Here is a 21,499-nt window from a genome sequence, read left to right as displayed (position 1 = left end):
GGTCTCATGCGTATTTCTTCTGCTTTAAACATTTGAGCAGTGCAATGGTTTTTTCTGGTAGTTTAATTTGATGGGGGATTCACTGATCACTTCTTTACCTAAATTAAGAAGTTTAATTTTCTATAGTATATATGGTTGAGTTGAAGTTTCTATGAAGCTTTCTGAATTGGTCTATAATATTAAACAAGGACTTGGACACTGATCGGCCAGCATGGTCTTGAAGTTCCTTTAAAGATTCTTGGCGTATGAAACCCCATTTATACTTTATATATAGACAACGACAATATTCATTTCCATATTGTTAGACAAGTTGAATATTTTGAACATATATAACTACTAACCACTACTCAAAACAAACGATAAAGACAACAACTACTACCTCATGATGTTGTAAACTAATTAGAATCCCTTACAATTAGGGTGCAGCTCGTAGAGAGAGGGACACCCCAATTTTAATTTAGGGATCTAAACAATTATAACTCATCTGATTAAAATCTCAACTAAATAGAAATGTACAACACTAACGTTACAATTTCAACTAACTCTTGAATTATTCATTGTTAAAAAAAAAAAAGAATAAATATATAAAAATTCAATGGCACGTCAATATAATATATATTTATTACTATATATATAATTAAGTTTTGACTTAAAAAAAAAAAAAAACAAAAACAAAAACAAAAATAAAAAAAACAAAAACAAAAACAAAAAATTGAGAGGTGGGGGTGGCCATGTCCCTGACGGAATGCTGGTTTTTGAGCACTACCGGAGCATTCCCCCCGGGCCCCTCCCCCGCGCAAAAAAACATATATCCCATGAATATTTGGAAACATGGAACTATTATTTTTTGCCATTACAATACCATGTTCTAAATGAATTAAGATCCTTTGACCAAAAAATAAGAATTATGATCCCTTACTACCATTAGGGTGTAATTTCTGCGTCCACTTATTCCACATGCAAGAGGTTCTTCAAAATTTCAAATCACATCAAAGATCGCATAAAAGCAATCCTGCTCTTATTGTTCATGTACCAATTCCAGGTGCAACAAGGGTTAACGTGAGATGATTAATATCCATGATGAATTTAAAGTTGGTGCATCGATTTAATGGTGTACATGATTCTATATTATTTTAATCTTTTAAAAGACCGTACTAATATTAACTTCATATACATCGTTAAATGCACAAATTTTAAAATCTTGAACATAATTGAAATGAAGTGGATCATATTCTCCGTTCCAAATTGTCTCAGTTCCAACCGTTGATCTTTATGCTCATAAAGAATCACAATAAATGCAACTATGAATGCATAATCAATGTTATGATTCACTGTCACCATGAATTTGTCCTTTCCAATGAAGGCACTTTGCAGGGAGTGCTCCTTATGCATCTGCATTTCCAAAAAATTATCAATTGGTTCAGTACAGACATAACAAAACCAGCTTGCCTCCAATTTATGCCCACTAGTGACGGGAATCTTGTGCAATAGGATTATCTTATTATAATGATAGTTTGTTCGGGCAATTCAAGTAGGTAGGACCCAGATTGCCGTGCGTGGTATTTATCAGATCATATAGGGTTCGCATAAGCTCTCAAATGAATTGCTCTATTGCACGGATCAGATCTGCTTACTAATTTTGTCCAATTACCAATATATATGAATCGCTTTCTAAAGGGCTGTGAAATTATTAAAGTATTAGCGTTAATTTTACTTGGGCAACTACTGTGGAAGAGTTTCCAGCATAAATGATACAAGATCATTGCCAAAAACTTCCCTCAACCTTGAAGTCATAAACATCCTCTCTCGTGTTATTTTTCAAGAACACGTCTACTGTGGTCTTGAATTGGAACATTGAAGATTACTTAGCGCTAAAGAGCAAATCGCCAGAGTCTGTGCTCTTACCCCTAAATCTTTCCATCTTTTATACAATGATACATTGAGGTTAACTGCGCGAATGAGAAATTTAATTTACTGAAAAACAATAAAATTAAATTAAAGAAAACGTACACAAACCAGGCAATATCAATCACAAAAATCCAAAAATAAATACACACAATACGAAAGGATTTTTGTTGATGAATTTTTTTTTTTTTGAAAAACTTTTGCATGGCGTAACCTTCAAACTTGCATGCTCGGGTGTGTTGTGTATGTTACAAACAATCTATTATTTTGCTATTGGTTTTAACAATATTTTTCAGTTATTCCAAATATTTTACTGGTTGGCATTAAAATATTTTTATGAGATTTTATCATCTTTACTATATATTTATGACCGTTTGGTCATTAAGTTATAATTTTACCGTTGGTTATTTCATAGGTTAAAGACAAGTCTTTAACGCATGGTCAATTGATCATAGACTTTAACATGATATTATTGTCATGACTGTTTTTTGTCTTTATTACATGATCATAAGTTTTAGAAAGAAAAAACGTTAACTTAATTGTGAGCTTTGAAAGAGTCAGCAACTGACTTCTACAAGAAAATATCTCCTTATATATTTTTCATGATTTACTTGGATATATATATATAATATAGCCACATAGAATTAGTGGATTTTTCCACCTATATTGTCTTCTATTTCTTGTATTTTCTCTATGTGGTTTTTCATCAAGAAGATTAAAGAGTTGTTCTATTACTCTTCGTTATTAGAAGTGCGTCCTTAACGAATGTAGACGCTATAGTCTAATCCTGGGAGGTTGCGTGTCAAAGGATCCGATCGCACTGAGTTACATACTCTGGGAGGCACGAATCAACCTTTAAGGACAACGCTCTTGCGTGATTCTATAGCACATTGTGAGATCTTTCCATACTCTACTTTTCATCGCTTGTATTTTATTTATTTTATTGTTAATGTTTTAGATTGTAATGATTTTATATCAATGAGAATTTGTGCACCATCCAAAATTATTTCCAACAAGGTGCGGGTCAAATAAGTCTTTATAAATTGCAAATCTAAACCAAATTTTGAACAGAAGTCACGTCTAACTCAACTACAAATCAATTGCAACCCAATTGACCCATATTTTAACACTAAGATTTACCAATTTCTAACAATAGAAATATGATGATGTTATGAAGTAGCTAGCTAGCAAACCATTGGTCTTAAAGTGACAATGGGATTTCTAGCACCATCAAGTAAAACACGCGGGTATTGATGGAAGCTAAAGGCTCCTTTAACTTCAAAAAGGATGTTGCCTTTGGTGTCTGTGACAACAAAGTTCCCGCCGGTTATGGTCAAAACTTTCCTGACAATTGCAAGATCCACAGGGTAAGAGCACAATATCGAGAGCTTATCACTGCACGGGGCTTAGCTAGTGACATAAATTTCTTCCAAACCGTCAACCAATTGACATGTATCCTTCTTATTTATATGCAATGGGGGGCGTCTAGTATGAAGTTCACCAGGAAGAAAATATTTGCAGGGTAATATGTGTCCAAATAATTTTCTCGATATCACCGTAAGTTATGGGCAACCCCAGCTTCCCCCTCTTGTTGGCAATTCACGAGTTAGTTCCTTCACAGGTTTAAAAGGAAAAATATGGGAGCGGCTTAATGGGTGGAAGGAAAAGTTTCTGTCACAAGTCAGTAAGAAGGTACTATTAAAGGTGATCATACAAGCAATTCTCACATACACAATGAGTGTGTTTCAGTTACCTAAAATTTTATGTCAGGACATTACAAGTATGATGTCAAATTTTTGGTGGAGAAACAAGAAGAAACAGAGGGGCATAGCATGGATGAGTTGGAAAAATATAGGAAAGGCGAAAGCGGAAGGGGGGTTGGGATTTCGTGATTTGGAATGGTTTAATATGGCATTACTCGCAAAGCAAGATTGGAGGCTGATTCAATACCCTCAATCTCTAGTAGGCCAAGTAATGAGGGACAAATATTTTTGGAAGGGAACATTTATGAATGCAACTATTGGGCGCAAGCCAAAAAAACAAATGAAACAAAAGAAGCAAAAGAATCGTGCAACTTGAAAGGAATAGGAAAAGCCACACAAAGACAAAGGAACATGAAGTTGCAGCACTCATTCTGGATTGAAAAAATTCTAGTTCTTCATTTTTATTAATCATTGTGTTGATTTTATTTTTTTTCTCCTCTATTTGGTGCGGTTCCATATCCTCTTTCCAAATTTGAGCGGACAATCACATGGGCTTTGTCTGAGATGTCACAACCTCGAAAGTAAAAGGGAAGAGCCACTATATGCAGTGGCTATATAATGGCTCATGGTCCACTAACCCATTAGGAATGGAGAGAAGGCTCAAAATTCTTCAAAACCTTATCAAATTTGGTGAAAGTTAACTAAATGACCATCGTGGCATCAACAACTGAAGCCACGTTCCACCATTCTTTTACACATGCAAAAAATGGTTTGGCAATGCGCAGGAAAGTTGACCCAGAAATTAATGATGTTAGCATTATGTCACGTCATTTGCAAGAGATCAAACCAAGTGGCTCATGCTGAGCTCTTGCTATATCCAGAGCCAGAGGAATATATTATTCAGACTTGAGAGACAAAATGGTGACACTCAGGGCCAGAAACGAATATAATTCGTTCACCCAATTACAATTTGTCCGAGCCCTTATCGAGAGAAAGCCCCAAAGAAACCTACAGCTCAAGGTTTAGATGCTTCAACACCTACAACTATGACCCAACGCCCAGTGCCTACCTAATTAAGAACAGGGGCTAGGAGTACTGCTGTTGTTATAGTAGATCTCACAGAGAATCACAATAACTGCAACTATGAATGCGTAATCAATGTTGGGATTCACTGTCACCATGAATTTCTCCTTTCCAAACAGAAAGGGATTGCTTCTTATGCATCTGCATTTCCAACAATATTTATCAATTGATTCAGTATAGACAAACAAAACCATCTTAATTGCCTCATATTTAAGACCACTAGTAATGGGAATCTCGTGCAATAAGAGTGAGATTGGCCCATTAATTTTGTCTAATTACTAATATATATGGATATTTGGATCTTTCTAATTAAAGGACTGACATTATTAAATTATCAACATTCATATTGCCTAGGCGACTGCCGTGGAAGAGTTTCCAGCATAAACGACACAGGATGGTAGCCAATAACTTTGCTTGACCTTGAAGTCACAAACATCCTCTCTTGTGTTATTGGCTAAGAACACGGCTATTGTCGTATTGAATTGGAATGTTGAAGATAGCTTCCCGCTGAAGAGCAGATTGACAGAGTCCGTACCATCACCCTTAAAAACTTTCCATCTACGATGGAATATTGAGGTACTTACGCGTATGTCTTCCCATGGATGTCTTCCAATCTCCTTCGAATCTTGCCAAGGTGGGTTAACTCTCAAATATATATATATATATAAGATGCACTCAATGCATATATAGATAAGCAAATTAAGTTGTTAATAATTCTGATCGATCGATTTCCAAAATAATATAAAACGACAGGCAACGAAAGGCCACTCCAAATCACTCATAGAGTGGCCGCAAGCCACCTCAGAGATGGGCAAACCACCCCTTGCCCACCCCATAGGGGTTGGGAGTGGCTAGGGGTGGCAGCCCCACGCTGGCCACCCCTTCAATTTTTTTTTTTTTAAAAGATTTAATTTTTAAATTAAATTAATAAAAATTTATTATGCTAACATGGTAAAACAATGTGTTTTGATTGGGACTAACGGGCATTACAATAATTTAACGGTGAAAATTTATTTGACATTTCGATTAACCCAGGAAGTAAAAAATCTGAAGAAAAAAAAAAAAAAAAACTTGAATTTTACTGTTTTGGCGAGTTGGTTCAATGATTTATAATATACTAACCCTATTTTTTTAATGTTTTTCATTTTTTAAAAAAAATTATTTTTTTAATTAATTATATGGATACGTATAAAACCACGTGGGTCTCGCGAGACCACGCCGTGGGTCTTGCGGCCAGGGGTATTTTTGAAATTGTTTTTCACTTTGATTTGCTTTTTTGTTTTTTTGTTTTTTTGTTTTTTTTTTTTTTTTTCTCACTTTGGTACTTTGCAATTTTCTTAAATTGATGAGGTGTCATATGAGGATTTGGTGCTGTAAAATGGGGGGTTTGCAGACAAACCGGACCATAGAGGCTCTCTTTTTAAAATGCTTAACACGAGAATAAGCTAATGCTAAATCACTCGATTTTGCCATGCCTGAGAACTTGGGAGGAACGAAGGTGTTCTGGTTCTTGTGAAGATCGCCTTTTCTAAGGCTTCTTATTTATATGCAATGGGGGGAGTCTTGTATGGAGATCACGAGGAAGAAAATATTTGCAGGGCAATATATGTCCAAATAGTTTTCTGGTCATCACCGTAAATTAAGAGGGCGAACCCAGATTCCAACTACTTGGAATTTACTAGTTTTATTGCATTAATGACAGGCTTTTCTCAATTTGATTTTAGATGAAAACTAATGATTTTTTTATATAAATTTATTTATTTATTTATTTTTGTAAGTACAGAGCCCATCTATTTTAAAAGTTTTGAGTGTAGCGTCCACCTATTTAGAAGGGGCAAGCCTCCGGCACTCTTTATGAACGATTCAAATTGCACTACAATTCTAACAACTCAATTGTAGAGATCTCCGTCGGTTCTAAACAATTATATTATTTTTTATTCTTGAGCCCAATCTCTTTGAAAGTTGAAACCATCTTAGTCTCCTATAGTAATGTTAATCCAAATTTTCAGTGACGCAAACATACTTCTTTTTTAAAAATTAAAAAAAAAAAAAAAAATTATTCAAATGAGGGAAAGGGAAATGTTAGAATATAATCAGAATATATTCTGATTTTATTCTGATAATCACCATAATTGCTGACAATCACCATAATTGCTAATTTGATATATTTTCCTTGTATATACATTGATATTATTTTGTAATATTGTACATTAATTCCTTGATTATAATTCCTATTCTATCTGACCTTATTTAACTATAAATAGGTCATATTGTATACAGTTCTAGACACACAGAAATACAATATTCAGCTTATCTCTATATTCTCTAATATTCTATAGTTTATTTCAACAGGAAAAACGCAAACAGCCTGCTTATTTCACAAAAGAGGATAGCATAATATGATATTAAACTAAGTACAAACCAAACCACATTATTTAAGTAAAAATAAGGTTTAAGTGCAATCGTGGTGAACATAGGCGAGTAGAGAGCAAGCCAAACACATCAAAACCTTCTGCCACTTTTTTCAAAATCTCATACATCCCCGTCCTCGCTGTTAATCCCATCGAGAATCACGACAAGCGTGACGATGAACGCATAATCAACGTTAGGATAAATCGTCACGCTGAAGTTGTCTTTTCCGATCAAAACACTTTGGGCAGTTGCCTTCTTATGCATCTGCAATTTTCATATTAATCAGCATAATTATGCCATGTTAAATCATCAGTCATCTAAAAAAATTTAAGCTAATAATAAATTAATGTTCTAACAGGAGAAAGCCCAAGTACTTCTACAATTTCAATGAGCATTCGTATGTTCCAGTCAAGTCCAATTAATTGAACAAAAAATAAAAAAGAAAAGAAAGATAGCTATACCTGGGCAATTATTGAGGAAGATTCTCCAGCATAAATGATACAAGATCTTTCAGACCAACTTCCTTCAACCTTAAAGTCACAGACATCTTCCTTTGGGTTATTTGCCAAGAACACATGTAACCTGGCCTTTAGTTGGAAGATTGAAGTTCGCCTAACACTAAAAATGAGATCCTTTTCCTCCACGCTCTCACCCCTGAAAACTTGCCATCTATCATGGGCACTCATGATCTACACAAACCAAACAATGTTTCTGGTACATAATTAAGCATTTGCATGAAAGTGGAAACATATAACAACATTGTCTTTTGCAATGAATTTATAATATTGTTAAGCTATTGTTTGTTTATCTTAAAAGTTGAATTAGTTTAATTAAACTAATAAGAAATGAGTTGAAGTTTTAACTCATGAGTTCTATTACGATATTGGAATGGATCTTCAGCAAGTAAGTGTTCATATAGACTTGGGCTTTTCGCCACCTACAAACAGAGTCGCTCTTACAATGACCACATGTTCAAATAAGTTTTGAAAAATCTTATATAATTGCTAGAAATCTCAATTCTGATATGATATAATTAAATTACTATTTATCTCAAAAAATTAAATAAATAAAAAATTCATAATTTAATAAATATTATAACAAATATAAGAAAATAACAAGAATATACAATTACCCGATAATATAAGAAAAATAAAACAATCAAGACATAATAAAATAGGAAATAGAACATGATGTTTATGGCGAAATGATCCAAACCTTCTGTCGAAGAGTGACAATGGGATTTCCGGCACCATCAAGCAGGACGCGACGGTCATGAATGGTTAGGAATTTTCCTTTTACTTTGAAAATGACGGTGCCGTTGACGTCGGTGACAACGAAGTTGCCATCGGAAATGGTGAGGACCTTTCTTACAACTGCAAGATCCACCGGGTAAGGAGCACAATACTGAGGGCCGATGATCGGAACAGAGGAGGCAAACTGTGTGCCACTTGGGGCTGGAGTGGGAGCCGGTAGAGCCATTAGCCCTTATTATTAACACACCACTATCTTGTTGAGTCTTTGGTGAAAGGGGCTATTTATTTCTGCGACAGGCTTTCAATTATAATATGCTTTGAGGGGCCCGTTAAGTACGGCTCGAATTGATGAGGCACCGACATGTTTTTGGATGCTTGCTAATATTGCTAATATTGCTAGCCTAGGCCCACGAGCATAAACCAATTGGAGGAAAGGCCAATGTTCATCCGAAAAAGAGAGATGCTTTAAGGAAAATCACCAAACAACTAAGGCTGCCACTACTTGGGATATTTTGTAAGATCCCGCGTGATCCATTAGAGTCAGACTCATATAGTTTATTGTAAATAATATATAAACGAGATTGAAATTCAAATTAAAAAACTATTTAGTAAGAAGTTGATAGAAGACACAAGCCGTCTTTATTCTAGTTTGACTTTTAAATCAAAAGGTGTTCTTGTTCTTGCCAAGATCTCTTTTTTTTTTTTTTTTTTAAGAGGTTTCTTATTTATATGCAATGGGGGGCTTCTCCTGCGGAAATGGAGTTGATGAGGAAGAAAATAGTTGCTGGGCAATATGTCCAATTAATTTTGAAGGAAAATGCTTGGTTCCTTTGGCAATCTCTCAAAAATGGGCACGCAATTTTCGTTGACCCAATTAATGGGTAATCGTCATGGATTTTGAAAGGTTTAAAACCTTGATTTCTTCTAATTTGTTTTTTCCTTCTCTCTTCGATCGTCTTTCCTTGGTGCAATGTGATGGTCAGACTTTATGGTTTAAAACCTTGATTTCTTCTAATTTGTTTTTTCCTTCTCGCTTCAGATGGAATCTTCACCGTTATTTATTTTTTTTTTTTTTATCAAGAAATCTCTTATAATTTTTCAATTGAAGTAAGTCAAACAGACTCTCATGGATTAGATCTTCTTTTTGTTCTGATTTAGGCTAGAAAAGTTATACACAACACTTTTATTTCATTTTGTTGATATAACAGTCTAATTAATTAATTAATTATTATTATTTTTTTTAAAATAAGAGTTGATTGACATTGTCAATTATTTCACATTTCTGGCGTAACACTATCTATTAATCTTTAATTTTTTTTTCTTGAAATAAGAGCTAATTGACAATGTCAACTTAACAAAATATAATATAAGTGATAAAAGTAAAATAAAAGTGGTGCATACTGCCATACATATCCAGAGAAAAAAAACTATTTTCGAAAGAAAAGAAACTACTTGGGTCTAAGTTCTGTTATATAGAGCCCAATATATATATATAACCTTTTTTTTTTTTTCTTTTTATCTTTTTTAAGTTATATAACCTTTTCATCCCATTGATGAGGCACCGACATGTAATTGATGGATCATGAATTTTTACAATCTTTTATTTTAATTTATTTATAATAAAAGAAAATATGAGTATTTTGACAATTTTTATAGGATTTAATAAAAAATTCTAACATAATAGAACATTGTAAAAAATTGAAAGTTAATACTCTAAATTAAAAGTTTTAAAACTTTATAAGTAATTTCTAAACAAATGAAAATTTTGTGAGATTTCTCATAAAAGGTATCTCAACTAGGGGTGGGCAAAAACCCGCCCAACCCGCAAAACCGATCCGCCCCGAAAAAGCCGGATTTTAAGTCATTTTTCGCGGGTACGGGTGGTTTTTTCCCAAACCCGGGCGGGGCGGGGCGGGTTACGGGTTATAACAAAATTTTCCCCCGGATAACCGACCCGACCCGACCCGCATTAATCAAATAAACTTAAAAAATAAAAACCCTACCTTTCTCCAGCCGCCTCCCCCTTTCCACTTTTTTTTTTCCCCCTTCTCCTCTCTTCCTCTCAGTCTCGCCTCTCTCTCTCTGCTGTCTCGCCTCTCTCCCTCTCTCTCGTCTCTCTTCCTCTCCCTCGTACGACTCTTCTCTCATTTGCGCCGCCGCTCAACCTCCGCCGATCCAGGTTTTTTTCTTCTCTAGAACTCTTTCATGAATGGGGATCCAAGAGATCTCGAGGTTTAGCAACTTCTGATTGTTGGGTTGTTTGTTTAGAAGGAAAATAGATGATAAATCTGCAGAAGAAATGAAAATGGAGGAGAAGAAAGAGAAGAAGAAAGAAACCCGCACAACCCGCCCAACCCGCCCCGATCTACCCCGACCCGCGCGAATTTTGTTCCTTGTGCCAGACACTCGGGTTGAAATTTTCCAACCCGCAGGGTGCGGGTTCGGGTAGGAAAACTGCAGAAATCCGCCCCGAACCGACCCGTGCCCACCCCTAATCTCAACAACCCAAAATCACATGGGCCTTCGTCTAAGATTTTTCAATCTCGAAAGTAAAAGGTAAGAGCACGTATATAAAGTGGCTCACGGTCCACTAACCCACGAGGCATGGAAAGAATGCTAAAAATTCTTCAAACTTATCAAATTTGGTGAAAGGTAACTAAATCACCATCGTGGCATCAACAACTGAAGCCACGTTCCACCATTCTTTTACACAACAAATGGTTTGGCAATTCGCAGGAGAGTTGACCGAGAAATATGTTATCTTTCTCAGAATTTTTTACATCAAAATTCTTCGTCCAATTTTATGACGAGGTAAGCCATCTTTCTCATTGCATTTTTCCTTACATCAAACTCAAGAATATGTTGTTTACAACCATCTGCATTTCTATTTTTTTTGAGGGGGTCAACCTCTAGAACAGCAAATCATGAGAACACAGCCATAGTTCCCATGGTAATGGCTGAGTTTCGAGGGTGTGAAGCTGAAATTTTTGCAAATAAGGAGCCGTTGCAGCCGCCTGCGTTTGTAATGGATGAGCCAAATGAGTCGTTGCAGCCACATGCTCAAGGGTGTGAGGATGAGAATGAGCCCGCCATAATAGTGCCAGTGTCAATTCCCCCCTTAGACCCCTTAGACGCAACACTCGGCTCGAGCACAAGCGACAGCAAATGATGGCTACTGAGCCATAATCAATCATTGGCAAAAACACTCCGTTACAGTAACCTGTGGCAGTTTAGGGGTCAATTTTCCCCAACATACGCAATAGTCAGCTCGAGCTCTAGCGACAACTAATGATGGCTGTTGAGCCACAATCAGTTGTTGGCGAAAACACTGTTGCAGCAACCCGTGGCAGTTCAAGGGTCAATTCCCCCCACCAGACGCAGCAATCAGCTCAGGTGCAAACTGCGTGTTCCAGTAGTTGAACATTATCAAGTACGACGCAAGCGCAAGGCCAAGAAGTGCCCAGTGAGTGCTGAGGATGATTCTGAAAATCAACCCAATGTTGAAGATGCCAATGCTGAGGAAGTCGCTCTGGGTTGTGTTCAACCTCAGGTTCATCAACATCATTCCCCACACGTGTGGAAGATTCACCACCATCATTCCTCGGGCGTGTGGATGTGTCCGTATTGATGCCCAAATTTTCATACGTATATTGTGTAAGAATGTTCACCATCGCCCGAAAACAAAGCAAGAAGACATTAGAAGACATTAATAATCTGACAAGCAAAACAAACAAGAATAGAACAGACCTGGATGATGTTATCCATATGTTTTTTTTGCCAAACTCGCTGATGAAGAACCACCACGCCCTTCTATGTATCCATTGGGAATATGCTTGCTTATTGTGAAAACCAGATCAACACAGCAATTAAACCATTGATGTTGAGTGTCCTCAACAACTTCTTTGTCTTTCCCCTTCGAAGACTTCAGAAAATCTGTATATAAAGCTATCACATCCATCGTGGCCTATAAACAAATAATATTTATTGTACTGATTTATAAAACCAAAAAATTGTACTGATTTACATACCTTCATAAAACTCTATATTAATTTTTTTATAAATTTAGCAGTTCCATGGGCCTTACTAGAGTCTCCATCATTCCATCTAACTACATGACCTCCAGAGTTGGTAAATAGGTTTTGAAGATAAATAATTGCCTCATCAAGTGCCATGCTTGGATACTCAAGACCTTTTTCATATTCATTAATACTTTTTCATCCACGCGCTTGGGAAATGATGGTGGTGAATCTTCCACATGCCCGAGGAATGATGTTGATGAACCTTAGGATGAACACAACCCAGAGCCACTTCCTCAGCATTGGCATCTTCAGCATTGGATTGATTTTCAGAAGCATCCTTAGCACCCACTGGGCGCTTCCTGGCCTTGCGCTTGCGTTGTACTTCATAATGTTTAACTACTGGAACACGCAGTTTGCACTTGAGCCAATTGATGTGTCTGGTGGGGGGAATTGACCCCTGAACTGCCACGAATTGCTGCAAAGGAGTGTTTTCGCCAACGGCTAAATGTGGCTCAACAGCCATCATTAATTGCCGCTTGAGCTCGAGCCGAGTAGTGCGTCTGTTGGAGGGAATTGACCCCTGAACTGCCACGAGTTGCTGCAACGGAGTGTTTTCGCCAATGACTAATTGTGGCTCAGCAGCTATCATTTGCTGCCACTTGTGCTCGAGCCGAGTGCAGCGTCTGAGGGGGGGAATTGACACTAGCACTGTTACGGCGGGCTCATCCTCATTCTCACACCCTCGAGCATGTGGCTGCAACGACTCATTTGGCTCATCCATTTCAGATGCAGACGGTTGCAACGGCTCCTCATCCTCAAGAATCTCAGATTCACACCCTCAAAAATCAGCCATTACCATGGGAACTATGGCTGTGTTCTCATGATTTGCTGTTCCAGAGGTTGACCCCTGCAAAAAAAATAAAAATGCAGATGGCTCTAAACAACATATTCTTGAGTTTGATGTAAGGAAAAATTCAATGAGAAAGATAGCTTGCCTTGTCATAAAATTTGACAAAGAATCTCGTCTTGGAGATAGACAAATTGCTCCCAAAAATTGAGGCAATTGCACTACTCAGCTTATCCTTTGTATTCAAGTTGATGCCGAGATCTGACACCAACTCAGCAAAGGCTGATGCTTCCTCATTCCCATCAAATGAACCAAATGGCATCATTGATCTGGGTATTGAACCCTTCAACCCAATCATCACAACCTACAGTATGAAAACAATTGAAATGGTAATCTGCATACTATAAATAAACAGTAATTTCTGTTTTGTATTGTCTACGTAATTTCTCCCTTTTCTTTTTCTTCTCACCCATTCTGCTTTTTGTTCTACAAATCAAAGCAATGTGATCTACATCATTCCAAACAGTTAAGCCATCACTAATAACAAATCAACCCATTCTGCTTTTTATGGCTGAATTGACATCTTTAACACACTTTTGTTGAATCAAGATTAATGTCAAGATCTACAGTCACAGCTCAAGTATACGACAAAAAAGTGCTATAAAAATAGGTGTCGACCACTTGCTCTTTTATTTATCTACTTATATAGTATGTAGCTCCCGATCAATCAATCCAAAAATTTCAATCTAAATTTATAATAAAAGTTGTAACCTCAGTTTTTCCACAAGGAACAACTTAGGTTACGTAGCCGCATTGGGGGAAAGACACCGGTTGGAGTATTCACCTCAATCATCCAAATTAAAAATGAAATATATATATATTTGATAAGTAAAAATGAAATATTAGAGAGAGAGAGAGAGAAAGAGAGAGGGGGGGGGGGGTGCCAATGAGATTGGCCACGGTGGAGGTGGCTTTGGAAATGATGGATGAGGCATCGACGCCATCTAGGCTAACGTTGGTCGAAATGTCCAGTCTCAGGCAAGACGCCTCTTGTCTGTCTGTCTGTCTCTGTCTCTAGTCTGTGCATATTAGTTTTCTGAATGAAATTGGGAAGAATAAAACTTATGCGGAAATGAGAAAGAGGAAGACGAGTTTGGGAGAAAAGAGAGTGAAGTTATTCTTGAATTTTAATTGTACTCTAAGAGAGTATGTCAATTTTTAAAGAGAATAACTTCAACGTGGTCGGTGCACAAAACCACCATTTTGTGCCCACCTATGAACATGTTAAGAAGATAAAACCAAACCACCTAATTATATCAGGTTTAATTAATTTTTTTTTTTTTAAAAAAAAAAAATGGAGAGGCGTTTGCAGCCACCCAAGTGGGAGAGGAGCCACCCCAGAGGGAGGTGGGGGCGGCTCACCGCCACCCCCAGCCCATGGGGGTGGCACATGAATCCACCCGGCCACATCTCCTGCAAATAGTTCGATGCTAATGATAAATAGCGGCAACTTTTAGGGTCACTGCTAATGATTACTCAACAGTGACGGCATTTAATTTTTCTCTCGACGCAAAAAACAATTTGAAATGGGTCTTATGTCACCGCTATTGGTATATCATTAGCAGCAACATGGTGGTCGCCGCTAATGATATACCAATAGTAAGTTGCCACTAATGATATACTAATAGCGGCGACGTGGAGGTTGCCGCTATTGTGCTATCATTAGTAGCGACTTTGTGGTTGCCGCTATTGATATGAGAAATTAAAAAAAAAAAAAAAGAAAGAGGTTTTATTATATATAAATTATAATACAAAAAGAATAAAAAATGATAGAAGAAAAGCAGGAGTTAGGGGATTAGAAGCTAACCAAAGTTTCAAATTTGTTTTCTGCAATGACAAATGGTAAGTTTGTTTCGTCAGCTACTGCTGCAGCTATCTTTACATCAAACCTAAATTACAGTCAAATGACAACTACTGTCAAACTAAACATGAAGAATACAACTGAAGTGTAGAAGCATTTTTTCTGAATAATATTCAAAGGAAACAATACAGGATTCATGTTCATTACAGCTCAAATCCAAAAAAATAACTTCACAGTTTTATGATAATAATTTTCTGAAGCAATAAGGAAAAGGTGTTAATAGGGATCATAAAAAAAATAAAATAAATCTATTGAGAGGTCTTAGAATATTGATACAAACAGAGCAGAATCAATCCAGAAGAACGAGATCAAAGCAACAGTACTCATAATTAGAACAATACACATCACAGACACCAAAAGAAGTAGAATTACTTCAACCTTAAAGCAATAACATACCCTTTCTTTGTGTTTAATCCCGTCCCCACAGCAGTACCACCCTGTGCAAGCTGCTCAAACAAAATCTCCAATCAGAGACATGTAAAAGGCGAGGAAAAGAAAAATGAAAGAGTCAATACTTCAATCTGCATTGCTAACCTGATACATTTGGGGTAGAGTGCACAAGACCCGGTCAATTCCATACTTCACCTGCAACAGCACAAAGCAATGAGAAGTCCATCCCAAAAAGCATAAAGCTTGGTCTATGCTTCCAACAAAGTTATGTCATCTTACTTGTGTAGAATAGCCACTAAACTCTTGCCCAAGAGTCAAAAGGTGTGGCATCTTGAGCGTGAGTGCGTCCAATTTTAACAATATCTTTGAATTCAATGGACTGGTAAAAACAAGATAAACATAAGAAATAGTGCAGTAGTATTGCAAAAGCATTAAACAATTCAAAAGGTGGAAGCAACAAATAATAAAAGAATATAAATTTCGACAAGAGAGGGGGGAGGGATAGATTTTAATGCTAGAATGCTGTCACAAAAACTACACACACATGTATGTATATATAGACATATATGTATGCATGTATGTATCTATCTACCTATATATAGCAATCAAAAGACATCTCTAGTAAACAAGAGCACTAGAAATGTCCTGGCCAAGAGCAGCAATAGGAGTCAAAAGCAAAGATATTTGAAAACAAATTAAAAGCATGTCAGAAAAGCTCAAGCCTATACTAAACTTGTAATGTCTCTTACTGAATACATAGGCACTCATGCAGAAGCACACGAATTGCTTGATAATCAAGAGAGAGAGAGAGAGAGAGAGAGAGGTTATTTTCATGCTTAGAATACAGACATGGAGAAGACATCTTTTGAAACCAATAGAGATAAAATGATATGTATGTCACGCTAGCTGGTCTATAAGGTCACCTTATGTAGGAAAAAGTTCACATCATATTGCTAAATATAGAATGACTTCAAATATTAAGTCGACGTGTATGAGTCAAAGTAATAAGGGATTTCCAAAGATCAAACATCCAACAAGTATACAAGACATAGAACAGTGAAAAAAGTCTAATTAGGCCATCATGTTTCAATTCACTTTTAAAGGACTAAATAATCATCAAACCTTTGAATTTAGTGAAGTATGCAATTGTTTCAAATTTAGTGAATTTTAACATTTCTCTATCTCTATCATTTGAGTTTATCAAGGAATAACAGCAACATGTTTTCAATTAACTCAATGGACCCTTTATATATATAAGATACAAATAGATTTCTTTCAATACATTAAAGAATTCGACAAAAACCCTAAGATTAACACACTCACTAAAATAAGTTGGGAAAAAGAAGATAAAACAATAATAGAATCAAGTCATCCCCCTACAGAGACAATCCTAATAGACATCAAGGGAACAAAAGTAAAAGCTTCCCCATTCAAATTTTCTGAAGAAACTGAGATAAAAGAGGTAGTAGAACAAAACAATTATACCAACCAAAGCCTTATAACCATAGGTAAACAATTAGATAGAATAGAGAAAAAAAATTACAAGTGAAGCCATCAAGTGAAACGAAAAGATCAATATGTGAACAACCACTAATAAAATATCGCAACCTAATATATATATATATACTATTTAACAGCTTGAATTTATATATATGTAAATAGTATATATATATATACTATTTAACAGCTTGAATTTATAATTTCAAAATATATATGTTTAGAAGTAGGATGTGCCTAAATTGGTCATTACTATTTTGTTGAATGTAAATTGAAAGACAAGTCCAAGAACTTTAACCCAACAAAACCATGAAACGTGGGCAGAGGACCAACTAAACTGTTTCTGCTAATATTCAAGAGCTGCAGCCCTCCAATCGCACCACAATCAGAATAACTGAACCAAAATTAGAAATAAGTGACTACAAAACCAGCAAAACAGAACTTGGGTGAACCAAAAAAAATAGCAAAACAGAACCTGGGAAAACAAATAGCAAAATAATTTTGATAAAGTTACCTTCTGCGATCACCAGAACCACCATGGACGACGATTCGAGAGAGGAAGAGAGAACGAGAGAGACGATTTGAGAGAGGGAGATGAACGGACGGCCAGAGTGAAGGTTGTTAGACTTTCAGCCTTTTAGGTTTAAAACAAGCAAAAATATTTTGGTGCGAAATGTTTAAGGATATGCGCCAAAACATTTTTGGAAAAAATTTTCTGGAAACGACAGCATTTCCTTATCAGCGGCGACATATTTTCGCCCCTATTGTTACTTAAAGTCGCCGCTAATAATTTCAAATATACAAAAATATAAGAGGAAATCTTGCTAGTTTTTTTTTTGTCGGGAAATCTTGCTAGATTGGAATGCAAACAATAACCCAAAAATAAGCATTTTTTTATGAATAATTAACACCCAAAAAATAATTAACAACTATATATACAACATTCTTATGACCTGTTTGGAATTGTGTCTAAGAAATAAAGTTTTTAAGTAAAAAACTTTTTTTTTTTTTTTTTGTTGCAAAAGCTTCATTTTTAAGTTTTTGTCAAAAGTGCGTTTTGGTTATTTTTAGGTTTTTTGACATTCAAAAGCACTTTGAATTTTTTTCACCAAATGTGGTTTTTTTTTTTTTTTCCAAACAAACTTTAAGGGTGTTAAACGCACTTTTGATGTCCTCTAACCAACCATCAATGTGATTTTATAACTATAGGTAACAACTTTACTATTTTGTAGTCAAAATTTTGAAGAAAATGTTGGGTCTCTTTTATATATATATATATTGTTTTAGTTTTCTTATTTATGTGCAATGGGGGCTTCTCCTGCCGAAATGGAGTCCATGAGGAAGAAAATATTTGCCGGGCAATATGGCCAAACAAGTTTTTAAGTGATAACTCAATTAAGATGACAACCTTAGATTTAAAGACAAGATTATTTTCATTTTATTTGAAATTAAGAATATTCATTTAGTGTAAAATGATGGAAAATATTATAAATTTTGTTCTTCAACTTTAATATTAAGACAATATTACCCCTCAAACGCCTTAAAATTGACTAGTTTTATAATTGCATTAATGATGATCCAATACCCTGTTACAAATAAGGAAAATGTTCGTGTAGCGTTTATAACAAAATTTGACGTATGTTGTTAGAAAAGTTTAGAAGTAACTAAATCATTTAATTAAGAAGGAAACATTACAAAATATTAAATCTTAAAGGCAATAAAATAAACTAAAGATGCATGGAAAATTCAAATAAACGTCAAAATCCTAATTTAAAATAGAAAAATCTATAAAATTGATTTTGTCAACGACAATCCATTAGGATCGTGATTCTTTGTCAAAATCATTTTTCCTTGCGTGTTTCAGTCGCTCCAGTTGTATCTCAGTTCGAACGGTCGTGTGGCAGAGTTGTTCGGCCCTTCAGAATGGCCCATCTAAGGGGATTTGACAGCAAAATGTTGTATAACATCGGTTGGGTCTTGAAATTGCACCATTTTTTTTTTTTTTTTTTCATTTTATGCTCCCAGTGTTTGCACCCCAAAATAGGTGTATGTCGTCATCATCATTTTTTATAGAGAAGTGTTAAGGAATTAAACAAACGAATTCAAAAAAAATTTTAAATTGACATGGTAAATTATGAGTAGCAAACTATGAGTAGCAGACAAAAAAAGAGAATAGTGAAAGACAAAGAAGAGAGAATTATATTTTTTTAAGAGAAATGCTAGAATCTAATAAAAACTTCACATTTTATCCATAAAAATCTATGTGGCAAGATGTCACATCATATTTTTTGTAAAGGAAAAAAGACAAGATAAAAAGAAGACGTGGCATCTTGTCACATGAAGTTTTATGAGCAAAATATGAAGTTTTTATTAGATTCTAGCATATTTATTTTTTTTAATTTAAAAACTCTTGTCACATCAGTTTGAAAATTTTTCTAGATTCATTTGTTTGGGTCTCTACCACTTCTTTATTTAATATATATATATATATATATATATATATATATATATATGCATCTTTATTGCCCCAAACATATTGCCTGTCTTTTAGAAGGAAAGTATCTAGGATCCATAGATCAACCCACATCAAGGATTGCATACCAATTCCAGATTGTCTCAGTCCGAACTATCGATCTCGTAAAGAATCAAAATAAGCACAACTATGAATGCGTAATCAATGTTGGGATTCACTGTCACCGTGAATTTGTCCTTTGGAAGCTGGAAGATGCGTTGCCGGGATTTCTCCTTATGCATCTGCATTTCCAACAATTATTACTTGATTTAGTATAGACATAACAAAACAAGCTTGCTTTCAATTTATGCCCGCAAGTGACTGGGATCTCTTGCAATAAGGCCATGCCTTTTATTATCGTAAGAGCCTATTAATGCCAAATTACTAATATAATTAATGTATATGGATTTAAAGGGCTGTGAAATTATTAAAGTATCAACGTTAATCTTACCTGGGCAATTAGTGTGGTTGAGTCTCCAGCATAAATGACACAAGATCGTAGCCGATAACTTCCCTTCAGCTTGAAGTCACAATAATCCTCTCTTGTGTTATTTGCCAAGAACACGTCTATTGTGCTATTGACATATTGGAACATTGAAGATCGCTTAGCACTGAAGAGTAGATTGCTGGAGTCTGTGCTACTACCCCTAAAAACTTTCCATCTACCATGCCATGAGTTTATCTGGGCCAATGAAAAATTGAATTTACCGATCAATAACAGTTTTGACCCGAAAAAAAAAGAACCTAGAGAGGGTGAATAGGTAAATAGGGGCTCTTAGACAAACTTTGCCAATTAAAATTAAAGGAAACACAAACCAAACGATAGCAATCACACAAAAATCCAGAAATACATACAAACAAATACACAATGATTTTTTATTGACGAAATGAAATCTTTTTGAAAAACTCTTCAAAAAGAAAAAATACTCCAAACTTGCACGCTCGTGTGTGGGTCAAGTGTGAACCATATTCAACTTTAGCTCAACCACAAGTTTTGGGGGGGGGTGTATTCACACGAATGAGAAAGTGCTAAATATTATAGAAATATGATGTTATGAAGTAGGTAGCGAACCTTCTGTCTGAAAGTGACAATGGGATTTCCAGCTGCATCAAGTAAGACACGCAGGCCATGGTTGAAGCTATAGGGTGCTTTGAGTTTAAAAACGATGTTGCCTTCGATGTTTGTGATTTCAAAGCTTTCCCCGGTTAGGGGCTTGACCTTTCTGACGATTGCAAGATCAGTAGGATGAGGAGCGCAATAATTGGAGCTGATAACTGAAGCAGGATGATCAGCTACTGGCCGTACACCCATTGGCTGTGCCATATTAATTCTTCTGGGAAATCGATACTAATTATGAACAACTTTCTTATCTTTCTTGTGAATTGAGGCTTTTGCTTATCTATGCATATATTGTGCGCTTCTCATATATATTGTTACCAAGTTGATGAGGCAGGAAATGTTGAGAGTTGACCACTTCTTCGAGTACTTCTACGAAGATTGGAAGACCAGACATCCATGAGAAGACGTACGCGTAAGTATCAGCGCGTGTTTTGAAAGATGAAGAAGATGTCAATATATATGCAATATACGTCAGAGTGCGAAGAAGAAGGATATATTTGACTTTTTGACATATTTCGAAATCAAAAGAAAATCATATTCCTGGTTGGATCCGGGGGTTGGTTTTCGATCCAATGGGTGGCCGGGTAATCGTCATGGATTTTGATTGTGACAAAATCCACGACGTTATCTACTTATCTTTGTGGTTCTGCATGGCATCTCTTATAATAGCTGTTTAAATTTGCTAAAATTTGAAGAATTAATTGCCATGTGAAAACTTGGTCCAAGTTCAAGCCTTCAAGGCACCACAAGGCCGGGTACAAGGAAGCCACTAGCTAGAGAAGACAATTAACCTCTTTTTGTTAAGGCCCGTTTGCTAAACGATTTTGATCTAATACC

General features: G+C 35.8%; 3 protein-coding genes and 1 pseudogene across 5 annotated transcripts; all 4 read right to left on the bottom strand.

Annotated features, from left to right (window-relative positions):
- Positions 1 to 1,160: 1,160 nt before the first annotated feature.
- Positions 1,161 to 3,325, bottom strand: LOC148583521 (protein LURP-one-related 15-like; annotated as a pseudogene).
- A 3,720-nt stretch (positions 3,326 to 7,045) lies between these two features.
- On the bottom strand, positions 7,046 to 8,633 carry LOC148583520 (protein LURP-one-related 15-like). The gene is made up of 3 exons (XM_088511122.1): positions 8,319 to 8,633; positions 7,565 to 7,792; positions 7,046 to 7,367 (listed from the first exon to the last, which is right to left on the bottom strand). The coding sequence occupies exons 1-3, from the start codon at positions 8,580 to 8,582 to the stop codon at positions 7,224 to 7,226; spliced, it is 636 nt and encodes a 211-aa protein (XP_088367248.1). The 5' UTR covers positions 8,583 to 8,633; the 3' UTR covers positions 7,046 to 7,223.
- Positions 8,634 to 10,967: 2,334 nt separating this feature from the next.
- On the bottom strand, positions 10,968 to 17,681 carry LOC132162157 (fumarate hydratase 1, mitochondrial). Of its 3 annotated transcripts, none has more exons than XM_088511459.1 (9): positions 17,545 to 17,681; positions 17,339 to 17,424; positions 15,813 to 15,912; positions 15,678 to 15,728; positions 15,540 to 15,589; positions 15,090 to 15,171; positions 13,371 to 13,586; positions 12,385 to 13,282; positions 10,968 to 12,289 (listed from the first exon to the last, which is right to left on the bottom strand). In XM_088511459.1, exons 3-8 carry the CDS (start codon positions 15,861 to 15,863, stop codon positions 13,214 to 13,216), a joined length of 519 nt encoding a protein of 172 aa, XP_088367585.1. In that variant the 5' UTR covers positions 15,864 to 15,912; positions 17,339 to 17,424; positions 17,545 to 17,681; the 3' UTR covers positions 10,968 to 12,289; positions 12,385 to 13,213. The 3 variants fall into 3 exon arrangements, with proteins under 3 accessions (XP_088367585.1, XP_088367584.1, XP_088367583.1); XM_088511458.1 differs by having other exon boundaries at positions 17,369 to 17,424; XM_088511457.1 differs by lacking the exon at positions 17,339 to 17,424.
- Positions 17,682 to 19,580: 1,899 nt separating this feature from the next.
- On the bottom strand, positions 19,581 to 21,014 carry LOC132191318 (protein LURP-one-related 10-like). Its single transcript, XM_059606267.2, has 3 exons — positions 20,615 to 21,014; positions 19,994 to 20,224; positions 19,581 to 19,784 (listed from the first exon to the last, which is right to left on the bottom strand). The coding sequence occupies exons 1-3, from the start codon at positions 20,864 to 20,866 to the stop codon at positions 19,647 to 19,649; spliced, it is 621 nt and encodes a 206-aa protein (XP_059462250.2). The 5' UTR covers positions 20,867 to 21,014; the 3' UTR covers positions 19,581 to 19,646.
- Positions 21,015 to 21,499: the final 485 nt, after the last annotated feature.

The sequence above is a fragment of the Corylus avellana genome, chromosome 10 (assembly GCF_965113065.1).
Source record: "Corylus avellana chromosome 10, dhCorAvel1.hap1.2, whole genome shotgun sequence".
Taxonomy (NCBI): domain Eukaryota; kingdom Viridiplantae; phylum Streptophyta; class Magnoliopsida; order Fagales; family Betulaceae; genus Corylus; species Corylus avellana.
Note: the sequence above shows the minus strand (reverse complement) of the source record. Positions and strands in the feature narration are given on the sequence as shown.

Coding starts and splice junctions, on each gene's coding strand:
- LOC148583520 (XM_088511122.1), bottom strand. CDS start 8,582: ATGGCTCTACCGGCTCCCACTCCAGCCCCAAGTGGCACACAGTTTGCC. Junction 7,793..8,318: donor TTGTCACTCTTCGACAGAAG/GTTTGGATCATT, acceptor TGGTTTGTGTAG/ATCATGAGTGCCCATGATAG. Junction 7,368..7,564: donor CTTCCTCAATAATTGCCCAG/GTATAGCTATCT, acceptor TGAAAATTGCAG/ATGCATAAGAAGGCAACTGC.
- LOC132162157 (XM_088511459.1), bottom strand. CDS start 15,863: ATGCCACACCTTTTGACTCTTGGGCAAGAGTTTAGTGGCTATTCTACA. Junction 15,729..15,812: donor TTAGTGGCTATTCTACACAA/GTAAGATGACAT, acceptor GTGCTGTTGCAG/GTGAAGTATGGAATTGACCG. Junction 13,587..15,089: donor AAAACAAATTTGAAACTTTG/GTTAGCTTCTAA, acceptor TTCATACTGTAG/GTTGTGATGATTGGGTTGAA.
- LOC132191318 (XM_059606267.2), bottom strand. CDS start 20,866: ATGGCACAGCCAATGGGTGTACGGCCAGTAGCTGATCATCCTGCTTCA. Junction 20,225..20,614: donor TTGTCACTTTCAGACAGAAG/GTTCGCTACCTA, acceptor TCATTGGCCCAG/ATAAACTCATGGCATGGTAG. Junction 19,785..19,993: donor CAACCACACTAATTGCCCAG/GTAAGATTAACG, acceptor TTGGAAATGCAG/ATGCATAAGGAGAAATCCCG.